Below are 12,349 nucleotides of genomic sequence, written 5' to 3'. Positions count from 1 at the left end.
ATATGTCGAAATTTCCTCACCTCTCTGAAATCAATCCTGGTTGATTATGGTGAATGATCCTTTGAATGTGTTATTGAATTTGGTTTGCTAGTATTTCATTGAGGATCTTTGCATCTGTGTTCATCAAGTATATGGGCGTGTAGTTTTGTTTTTGTTGTTGTTGTGTCTTTGTCTGGTTTTGGTATCAGGGTAATGCTGCTGTCATGGAATGAGTTTGGAAGTATTCTCTCCTCTTCAATTTATATTTTTGAATTTTTTGAGACTCATTTTGTGGCCTACCTTATGGTCCATTCTGGAGAATAATTTGTGTGCTGAAGAGATGAATGTGTCTTCTTGTAGCAGTTGGGTAAAATGCTTAAACACATTTCTGACCTTAAAGGTTATTGAATGCTTCTTTGGTGAGACTCCACTTCTCAGAGTGTAGGTGTATTCTGCTTTAATAGGTCTCCCTGTTCTGCAGTATAGGAGCTCTGAAATATTAAAGTCACTCTACCTGCTCCTACCTGTGTGCACTTGATGGATGTTCTCTCTCCCGCCTTTTCCTCTTTAAAGGAGCTCATCAACCATTTGCCCAGAGAGGAAAACATAAAGCAAGTCTTCTTCTCCAGAGTCTAATGCCTCCCTTTAACCTGCTCAACTTTACTTTATAATATACATGCTCCACTCCAGCCTGCTTTCTGTCCTAACAAACAAAATAAATTAATGGCTTTAGAGGTACAAGTGGTTTTTGGTTACAAGGATGAATTGTATAGTGTGAAGTCTGGGCTTTTAATGTACCTGTCACTCAAATAGTGTACATTGTAGCCTATAAGTAGTTTTATATCCTTCATCCTATCCAGTCCTCCCCACTTCTGAGAATCCAGTGTCCATTATACCACCCTGTATGCCCTGTATACCCATGGCTTGGCTCCCAATTATATGTGAAAACATGCAGTGTTTGGTTTCCCATTCCTGAGTTACTTCATTTAGGAAAATGGTCTCCAGTTCCATCCAATATACTGCAAAATACATGATTTCATTCTTTTTTTATGGTTGAGTGGCACTCCATGATATAGATATAATACATTTTCTTTGTGCATTTATTGGTTGATGGGCCCTTAGCTTGATTCCATATCTTTGCAATTATGAATTGTGGTGTGATAAACATACGAATTCAGGTATCTTCTTGATATAATGACTTCTTCTTCTTTGGGTAGATACCCAGTAGTGGGATTACTGGATCAAGTGGTAGATCTACTTTTAGTCCTTTGAGAAATCTCCATACTGTTTTCAACAGAGGTTTTACTGATTTACGCTTCCATCAACAGTGTGTAAGTATTCCCTTTTCACCACATCCATGCCAACATCTATTATTTTTTGACTTTTTAATAACGGTCATTTTGATTAGTGTAAGGTAGTAGCTTATGGTGGTTTTAATTTGCATTTCTTTATAATTAGTAATGTTGAGCACTTTTTTCTATTTTTGTTGGATATTTACATATCTTCTTCTGAAAACCATCTGTTCGTGTTGTTTGCCTGCTTTTTACTGGGATTATTTGTCTTTTCTTGCTGATTTGCTGGAGTCCCTTGTAGATTCTGGATATTATTCTTTGTGAGATGTATAGTTTGCAAATATTTTCTCCTATTCTATAGGTTGGCTATTTACTCTGTTATTTCTTTTGTTGTGCAAAGCTTTTCAGTTTGTCTCGTTTATTTTTGTTTTTATTGTATTTGCTTTTGGTTCTTAGTCATAAATTCTTTGCCTAGGCCAATGTCTAGAAGAATTTTTCTAGGTTTTCTTCTAGAATTTTTACAAGTTAAGGTCCTACATTCAAGTCTCTAATCCATTTTGAGTTAATAGTTGTATGTGGTGAGAGGTATCCAATTTCATTCGTCTGCATTTGGCGATCCAGTTACCCAGCACCATTTATTGAATTAGGGTGTCCTTTCCCCAGTATATGTTTTTGTCTGCTTCTAAGAAACTTTTTTAAAACCTTTATTTCCACTTTCTGTGACATTCTTCCCTCTTGCCTTTGCCTGCCAACTCTGCCTTTTCCTGGTCTTTGTCCACCCATTCATATTTCCTCTTTCATTAAAGTGTGAAGAAAGAAAAAACAAAGCAGCAGGAACAACATCATCATCACCTTTAAGGCTTCTTTTCTCCTATTTGATTTAGGAGTTGGCTTTCTGGACTAATAGTCTCTGACAGGGAAAACTCAGTGCTTTTGTACTTTCACAAACAGGGGAAACGTGAGTTACCAACTATCATCAAGATGATTTTCTGTTATGTGGGTTCCTCCTACAAATTTAGAAAGTATACCTCAAACTGCACATGGTGACTTATGTGGCCATGACCACCTCTCATCAGGCACTATAAATAACACGCTATTGATTGGGTGGAAGGGAACATTTCCCCAACCTGACTAATCCTACACCTCCATTCTTGTTTTTTAAATCCTGAAACCAAGATATAATCATGATCTACCTCCTCCATCGGGACTTCTGGACTCATTTTGATTATAGTGATGCTTCTATCCCCTGAATTTCTTCTGGACTTAGAGAAAAAAGCATAGTTAGTTACTTAATTTAAAAAATAGTTCCGTGTATTAACCTTATTGCCACAATTAAGTGTAAGTACTAAAATAAAGGGACAGAATTGAATTATTCAAAGGCACCTGAACATAGTGCTGGTTTTAGTGTAAGACCACCAGGCTCACACACCGGACCCTTCATTTACAAACTCTGACTGTGGACAAATGACGTAGCCTCTCTGAGTCATAGTTCTTTCCTCTGCAATGTAGGGACACCATAGCATGCACCACCACAGAGTACCGTGAAAATGGAAAGAGCACATAGGTTCAAGGCTTATCATGACACGAGGCAGTTAGGTGGAATTCAATAAGCATCCCCTTCTTTTCTCCCAACCTGCCTACCCTAGAGAAAGGCACAACCTCAGAGAATGTGTGTTGGATGGAGAGGACATGGCTGGCTGTGAAGGCTGCTTCCCTGTTTGTGATGAGTTAACTGGTGAGGCAAGTGAGGTGCCCCTTGCATCGTTGGTACAGGGCGACTGTTCATCCCAAAGAAAGAAAGGTTGATAGTCCTTGGTCAAAGGTGGAGAAGAAGCTCACGCTCTCCAGTTAGAAGCACAAAACAATTTGTTTAATTTTCGAAGGAGGATGTAAAGTAACAACAACAACAACAACAAAAAACCATTAAAAGGTTGTGGTCTTATAGCTGCATCTCAGTTCACTGCTGTGCCCTTAGCCACTCTGTCTATAAAAACCCCTCTTTCTTCACCTCCTCATACCTTTGCTATGGGGACCTCCCTGGGTTCTCTTCTCAGGGCTTTAAGACTAACTTGGTTTATGTGTACTGCTATGATATATCAATTAAAAAATACAGAAAAGCAAAAATATTTTAAGTGATGGATATCCCAGTTACTCTGATCTGATCATTACATACTGTGTACATGTATCAAAATATCATTGTGTACATGTATCAAAATACCACATGTGGCTGGGCAAAGTGACTCACACCTCTAATCCCAGCATTTGGGGAGGCCAAGATGTAAGGATTACTTGAGGCCAGAAATTTGAGACCAGCCTGGTCAACATAGTGAGACCCCCATTGCTAAAAAAAAAAAAAAAAAAAAAAAAAAACAAAACTTATTTCACCTTGTCTTCTCTTTGTGCTCATTCCTTCTTTCGGTCCCATTGGCTTCATTGTCCTGAGCCTTTGATGCCGATGCCTTGGTCCTTCCTCAGATTTTCAGCCTGGTCACCCCATCTGCAAATGTTCACTGACTCCTTTTTCTTCTAAGACAGACTGTTACAATGACCCAACCCAGCTGCCACACCCAGACATAGGGGCGCTTAGAACAACTTGGAACTGTGTCCCTGACATTGGTTTGTGGAGGCCTCTTTGGCTTCTAGAATCTCAGCAATTAACATTGCGTAACATCTATGAGGAATGTAGTACCAAAGAAAGACAAACAGCGCTAAGTCAAGGTACTGTGAGAACTATTCTATTGCATGGGAGCCACAGTTGGTTGATGATACTTTACACGTGTGCTTTCCAACCGACTCAGCTCTGGAAATTTAATTAGCAGTAATATATTATTCTCAAAGTAATTAAAACCTTGCCTTGATTAAAAACAGGATTGTTTAATTAAAAAGAAAAGGTTTGGCTAACCTTAACTTTCTGTTTGAGAAATACAACAGCCTCAGCTGATTTGTCTCTTATCTCTCCCACCGTCAGGCTTGAAGGTCCGCGAAGTGTTCATCAATGTTACCAGGCAACAGGTGGAGGACTTCCACGGGCCGGAGGACTATTGGTGCCAGTGTGTGGCATGGAGCCACCTGGGTACCTCCAAGAGCAGGAAGGCCTCTGTGCGCATAGCCTGTAAGTACATTCTGAGTGACCTTGTCACAAATAAGAGTTAAATAGAGCTGAAGAGAGGCTTTACAGATGTCAGATGCTTCTACAGAATGTCAATGAGAGGACTTAAATTTACTCTTTTAAAATGGTGTTTTAAAATGTTTGATAATTTCCAACCAGGTGTGGCACAGTGGCTCACACCTGTAATCCCAGCACTTTGGGAGGCCAAGGTGGGAGGATCACTTGAGATCAGGAGTTCGAGACGAGCCTGGACAACATGGCAAAACCCCGTCTCTACTAATAATACAAAATTAGCCAGGTGTGGTGGTGTGTGTCTGTCATCCCAGCTACTTGAGAGCCTGGGGCAGGAGAATCGCTTGAACCCAGGAGGTGGAGGTTGCAGGGAACTGAGATCATGCCACTGTACTCCCACCTGGGTGACAGAATGAGAGAGACTGTATCTCAAAAAAATAAATAAGTTTGATAATTTCCTTCAGAGTACATTCAGCAAATCAGTTTGGCTAAGAGAGTCTGCCTAGATGGTCAGAGTGCAGGTGGCTCAACAAAGCCAGGGAAAACCTGTTCCTGAGAGAATGAAATTCACCCAAATGGATTCTGCTGTTCACCATCAATGACAAAGTTCAAGGGACACTTATGGGAAAAGTTGAGCAATGACTGTTTACTTTCCAGCAAATCTGCAAAAGTACTACATTAAAGATATTATGGCATTTTTATAGCCTACTGTTGAATCTCTTCTCTCTGAATCTTAAAACACAGAAATGGGTTTAAAAACTGCATTAGTTTGACTCAAGTAGGACTAAAAAAAGAAAAAAAAAATACACACTTGGAAAAAAGTATGAAAGAAAGAAAATTGCTTCTCAGAAGAGTCCAAGATTTCTTTATCATATTTCAGCATCAGTGTTTTTATAATTTTAAAAAAGTTTCATAAATACACAAACTTTTTGTCTCCTCCTTGAAAATATCCTCAACTCTCCCCACTTACATTATTCCACCTCTATGGATCCCCATAAAACCTCTTTTGTGTGCCTGGGACTGCAAAATCACCTCCAGAAAGAAATTGGGAGATGGGGAAAGAGATGGTTATTGTTGTTTTATTCAAATACCGCCTTTTAAGAGCATCATGAAGAATACAGGGCGAGAAAGATTTACTTGAGGACTCAAGTAATTCTTCATAGCAGATGTTGATGGTTTAGGGATTAAGAATAGAAGTGAATTGCTATTTGCAGAGACATTTATGTTTCCTGGGAAATGAAATCTTCCTCTTAAAATACGCATGTCACCTTCATTCTGGCGATTTGGGGAGGCCCTCTCCTGGGTGTTGACTGAGTTCTGATAGGCCAGGGAGAAGAGGTCACCTCATAAGCCAGGCTCTTGATGTGAGAGCCATGGGAAATATTTTCCCATAGTTATTTAGTTAATTAATTTTAGCCAACAATTATTTTATGACTTTAAAGTAGCAGGCCAGCTGAGAGAGGGAATATGTTTGCATTTAATCTCCTCTTAACAAGTTCATGTCTATGCTCCCAGCATGGTGTCAGTCAGACCTGCCAGGGCATCTGACTTGAGTCAAGATAAAATAGGTAATTTCAAGGCTCTATCTGCAAAACAGCAGAGGGGATTTCAACATACGTCCCCTCAATTTTTTTCTGCTCACCCTCACTTTTTCCTTTCTTGTTCTTTACTTCTCTGAGGCCCACATGACCTATACTCTGAACTACTGTAAATAGCATCTCCCTGTTCTCTGCACATGCCCGTCCTTCCCATCTCCATCCTTCTTGCTCACTTAATTCTTCATTACCAGTGGCCCGCTAGAAACTTGCAGGAGTTTTGTCCAGGGAAAAACCTTGTTTTTGCTTTCAAAATGTTGCAAAGAATGGCTCAAATACACGTTTGTTAGTTTCCCGTTGCCATTCGTGGTGTACAGTATTTTCTGTCCTTCTAAACACTTTGCTCTTCTGCATGTCACCCTCACATATTTGACGTGTGCCTTTGCTCCTACAGTTTCTACTTTCATACATGCGTCGCATGGGGAGGAACCCAGACTCTAGAGTCCTGTTGGTTTCCAACAGGACTAAGTCTGTTCCAGTACTTAGTTTAGTGATGGTAGGAAAATTATTTCATTTATGTGTCTTAATGTTTTCATTGATAAAAGGGTGCCTAGTTCATAGAATTATTTTGATAGTTAGAGGTAAACTATATCTAAAAATGTGCCTGGCACATATGAGCATTTATCAATCATCAGCTATTACTTTATATTTGATTCTCCACCACCATCTCTCACTTGCAGGTGTGTTAATCCTGACTGAAACAAATCGAATTAAAATTTTAGTAACCTGGTAATTTTTCTATAGATTATAGATATATGGATTCTATAAAAATTTATTCTGGGTCAGTCCTACGTCCCCAACTCTCTCAGGTATGAGAGAATAAACAATGGTAAAAATAGAAAACACAGGCTGGGTGTGGTGGCTCATGCCTGTAATCCAAGCACTTTGGGATGCTGAGGTGGGTGGATCACCTGAGGTTGGGAGTTCAAGATCAACCTGACCAACATGGAGAAACCCCATCTCTACTAAAAAAAAAAAAAAAAAAAAAAAAAAAAAATTAAAAATTTAAAAATACAAATAAAAAAATTAGCTGGATATGGTGGCGTATGCCTGTAATCCCAGCTACATGGGAGGCTGAGGTAGGAGAATCACTTGAACCCAGGAGGCAGAGGTTGCAGTGAGCTGAGATCACGCCATTGCAGTCCAGCCTGGGCAACAAGAGCAAAACTCCATCTCAAAAAAAAAAAAAAAAAACCACACTTAAAAAAAAAAAATATATATATATATATATATATATATATATATGTGTGTGTGTATATATATACAGAGAGAGAGAGGATTTGCTATGTTGTCCAGGTTGCTTGAATTCCTGGCCTCAAGTAGTTTTTTCTCCTCAGCCTCCCAAAGTGCTAGGATTACAGGCATGAACCACTGAGCCTGGCCCCAGAAAACACTTTTCTATCACTTCCCACCTTTTTAGAATCATAAAATATTTTTGTGGTAATAAGCTCCCAAGTTGAATAAAAATATGTCTGAATATTATTGGAGCCTATATTATCCAGTGTACTTAATATAATCTCTAATATTTGCAACACATATTTAGTTTCTTCTCATGTAGCAAGTGAGAGGCTTTTTAATTTATTTAAAATTATTTATGCAAGTCAAGACATGATTTGTCATTAAATATTGCATTTGACTTGGGGACCAGTGTACATTAAAATGTAAATTGAAATTTAGCTAGTGTAATGGCATCAAAAGTCAGGGGGGTGGGGGAATTGCCTTTAGGATCTTGCTTAGAATTTTTTTGATTTGCTTGCAGGGAAAAGAAAAAATGCACTTTAGAAAAAAATGTCTTTCATGTTATACGGGGATGAGAGAGATTTCTGGCTGCTATTTGTAAGCACTTTCCTGCAAGTGACACACTGTGCATGAGGATAGTCTTTATTCCCAATAAATGAAAAGCTAAATTGGATATAATTCACTATGTTTCTTTTTTTTAAGATTGGTTTTTGAAGTACTAGAGACATCTTAATGTGCTAAATGAGGATTTGATAGATGAATATAGCTTGTGAATCTGATGACAATCATCTTGAGGGGGCTTTGCAAAATTAGTATCATTTTAATATTGTTCATTAAATTGTTCGAGTTCACCATCAGAGCTCCTTATGTTTCCTGCATTTAACCAATTATCCAGCAAGAATTACCAATTTTAAAACTGCCATGGGCCGGGTGCAGTGGCTCACGCCTATAATCCCAACACTTTAGGAGGCCGAGGCAGGTGGATTGCTTGAGCCTAGGAGTTCGAGACCAGCCTAGTCAACATGTTGAAACCCCGTCTTTACAAAAAGTTACAAAAATTAGGCAGGCGCAGTGGCATGTGCCTGTGGTCCCAGCTACTTGGGAGGCTGAGGTGAGAGGATCATTTGAGCCTGGGAGGTGGAGGTTGTAGTGAGCTGAGGTCGTGCCACTGCACTCCAGCCTGAGTGAGACTCTGTCTATAAAAAAAAAAAAAAAAAAAAAACACACACCCCACAAACAAAAAACTGTGAAAAACTGCATGGGCTAAACCTCTATGGCATCTGGGACAGTTCCCCTGAGGGATCCGTTGACCCATAGGGTCTTGACATGATCACCTTAGCTATTGTTTACAAAAACACTAGGAAGCTCATTGGAATTATACCACTTAGAGATCATTTGATTTTAAAGGGAAATAATATAAACAAAATATAATTTAAATAATGCATATATTCACTGAAGTGGGTTTCCATGGGATATTAAGTTAAATATACAGAGTCCTAGCTTTCACCCCAGGCTTTCAGGTTGAGACTGGAGAAAGGACCTAGAAAGGTGTGTTTGTATCAAGTTGTATCCAAGTGATTCTATGATCACCTTTGAGATGTCTTGCCCAGAAGCAGTGTTTCTCAAACCTTAATATGCATGCAAATCAACTAGGATCCTATTAAAATGCTGATGATTCAGTTAAAATGATTCAGTATGGTGGTATGAGGCCTGCAATTTTATATTTCTAATGAACTCCCTGGATACGTACGGATGCTGCCAGTTGGTCTGTGGACCATAGTTTTAGTAACAAGACCCTAGAATATGTTTCTGAAGCACGATTTGGAGAGTGTTGATTTAACCATTCCCCCAAATTCCTCATTTAACAGCTGGGAAAGTGATGTTTCAAAAGGCAAAAGGTTAGGTGAGCTGGATATGTTGGTGTATCCCTGTAGTCATGGCTACTCAGGAGGCTGAGGCAGGAGGATCAGTTGAGCCCAGGAGCTTGGGGCTGTTGTGTGCTATGATCACACCTGTGAATAGCCCCTGCCCTCCAGCCTGGGGCACACAGCAAGAACCCATCTCTTAGGAAAGAAAAAGAAAAGAAAAAAAAGTTAGATGACCAAAGGTCACCCAGCTGATAGCAAACATGGAACCAGGTCCTGAATCTTTTAAACTCTCACCCTGAGTGCTGTTGGCACTAAGGTATGTTGATCCTTTTCTGTTAAATGGGAGTTTAAAAAACATAATGAAAAAAGTTCATGTACATTTGAGTGTTTCCTTGAGGAAAGCTGTAATAGCTTTCCTTTCTTACTCTGTTTAAGAGTAAATTGTATTCCTCCTCATGGTCCAGTTGTGTGTGTGTGTGTACACATGCATGCACACACACATTTTGTTTAAGGAGCCAAAGTGCCTGTTATCTTAAACTATTGTTTTTTTCCTTAATAATTCCACACTGTGTCAGGAAGATGTTGGCTGCTGTCCAACTGCCTGGGGCTGGAAATTGCGGAGGTCTAATTTCAAAAGTGATTTTATAAAGGTAAAAATAAATAAATAAAACCAACCTACATTTACCCCACAAAATTGGCAGAAGTCTGTCTCTAGGGAATGACTCCCACGGGCCTCCTCTCATTTGTGTGGTTCAATAGAGCCAGAGATAGACGGGCACGCCATGGCATCTGTTACTTCTGCTGCTGGACGGTTGTCAAAACTAGGAATATTCAATTATTTGTAGTTGTTTATTTCATGTGTGAACATTTGGCTGCCTAGCCCTTTATTTTCTTCCCTGTTTTTCTCCTTCTTCTCCATCTCCTTATAAAATGTTGGACCTGTACCACTAACCCATGGCCGGGCAAACTTTTCTTAACACTTGGGCCTTTTCTCCCATATGATTGTTGGGATTGGAGAAGAAAGGGAATGTTTGCCTGTTTTAGTCAAGCCTGTTATAGCAAGTTAGCCACTTGAAAGAAAACACAGCAGAAAACCACTATTTTGTTTGTTTGTTTTTTAATGTATAAAATGTGATACATCCTGAATATAATTTAAATATGCTGCTGATTTAAGACACCCCTAAAATATCTATGCAATTGTGCCAAGAAGGAGTAAAGAAATTAAAGAGAATTTCATTCAAAAGCTTTGAAACTCCCATAGTCAAAGCAGTATTATTTTCATTTGCTTTTTGAAGGGTAAACATTTTTTGAAAATGATGGAACAGAGACATCAAATGAAACCTCAATTATGGATCTTGGCTTCATGGCTGATAAATAATTTTACTTACTAATAACTGTTAATAGCCCTCTGCTACCCACAAATTTAAATATGTAAATAAATACATCTAGGCACATCTTCCTGGCTTACAGATGCAGCCTTCCTGTACATTTCCATTCTTATCTCCAAAGATATCCCTACAAGTGTTCTTTGTCCCCTTGAATGGCATGACCTTGATGCTTAGAGTCTGGGATGCGGGACTCACTTTCCCCCTCTTTGACTTGCTTATCTATTTTTTCCTCCTTGGAACATATTCTGTGGCCCATCTCATACTCCTATCTCTCCCTAAATCCAAGGGCCATCTTGCATGCTGTTTCCTTCACAAAACCTACTTTAGCAAATCCCCTATCACTTGTTGATCTCAGCAGCTTCACATACCAACTAAGTCATTAAAAGGAATGCTCTCTAGCATCCCCAGCTTCAAAATTTCATAAATTCTAAGGGTCTAACCCTGAGTTTTCAAAGCATCTATTTAGTACTTCTACCACACTACTTAAAATACCCCGAATGATAGTTATTTTGAAGGTATTTGTGGATTTACGTCCCTAGTTAGTTCATAAACTGCTTGAGGATTCAACCTGCATTACCCTCTTTTTCTTGACTCCCTAGCCTAGTACACAATCTTACATATTACCTGTGTTTTGTAAATATGTTTGGCTTGAAAAGCAACCCTACCAGTGTAGGATATGGCTCTAGGAAAAGAGGTTTGTTAGCTGTAGGTCATGATTGCACCATGGAGCTAACATGGCATCTGGCTTCTTAGTGAATTCATAGCTTACATTGACAGAGAAGGGTCATCTTGTCCTTTCTTGTTTGTGCACTACTAACAGTACTACAATGAAGCCATCCTAAAATGAGAATGGAAGTTAGGAAGCATGAGAATCAGTAACTCTGTGTTGTTCAGTATACAGCTCTGGAAGAGTCCTAAACTGCCAATAATACCTTCACTACTCCCTTCCTTTCTGTTCAGAATGTGGATATATTCGCATGGCATGGAACACAATATTAAGACCAATGCTCAACACTTGGTATAAATCAGACAGAAGCTTGAAACTCTCCTTCCTCTCCCATGGAAAAAAAGTGTCCAAAGCCAAGAGACAATATTATTCTACTTTGTGAATGCTCAGTCCTTTTCTTTGGACTGAAATTAATGTATAGGAATACTATTGCAGGGGATGAAAAAGTCTGGACCTCCAAATAAAGTTGTACATCTAGCCAAGTAATAGCATCTAGCCAAGTAAAAAGATGAATGTTGAAATACAGCTCCTCTCCTTCAGGTGGATGCAATCACATTCCGGACTATGCATTCACTAGCCAAGATGCCAATCACTCTAGAATATGATTTCATCCACCTGAAGGAAGGGAGGCTAGTTTTTCCGGGCACATAGGTACTGTTTTCTCACCAGGCCTTGTGCCTATGGGTGTCCAATTTACACAAAGTTACCACATAGACTTTTTGCAGCAGTACCATGTACATAATTTGCGGGACCCAGTGCAAAATGAAAATATGGAGCCCTTTGTTCAAACATTATTAAGAGTTTTGAGCAATCAACAGCAAGAGCATTAAATCAAGCGTAGAACTCTGTGCAACTGCATGGGTCACACACCCATGAAGTTGGCTCTGAGTGACAGTAATGGTGATGGTTCAAGAAATCATTTCAAATATGCAGTCGTTACATTAAAAGCAAATAATTGGCCTAGGAAAGGTAGGTATGAATTCAAACTGTCTGAGGTAGAATTGGGACAGGATTATTCTGTTTGATTGAATGCCAGAGGCAGCATCACATGAACTGAGTTTTAAGGTGGCACATTTGGGGTTGAGCTAACAACTAGAAATGCCCGTTGATGAGAGAGTCTTCCTATGGCCACAGCTCCCT

General features: G+C 39.3%; 1 protein-coding gene across 2 annotated transcripts in view; it reads left to right on the top strand.

The window, feature by feature from the left end:
* UNC5D (unc-5 netrin receptor D) overlaps positions 1-12,349 on the top strand; it is a 584,232-nt gene that overhangs the window by 348,092 nt on the left and 223,791 nt on the right. For both annotated transcript variants that reach the window (XM_010370595.2, XM_030937254.1), the window contains exon 3: positions 4,240-4,383. In XM_010370595.2, the coding sequence (XP_010368897.1) occupies positions 4,240-4,383 (144 nt within the window). The remainder of the gene's footprint in view (positions 1-4,239; positions 4,384-12,349) is intronic.

Source organism: Rhinopithecus roxellana, chromosome 9 (assembly GCF_007565055.1).
Source record: "Rhinopithecus roxellana isolate Shanxi Qingling chromosome 9, ASM756505v1, whole genome shotgun sequence".
Classification (NCBI taxonomy): Eukaryota; Metazoa; Chordata; class Mammalia; order Primates; family Cercopithecidae; genus Rhinopithecus; species Rhinopithecus roxellana.
The sequence above is the reverse complement of the archived record's forward strand: the minus strand, read 5'-3'. Positions and strand labels throughout refer to the sequence as shown.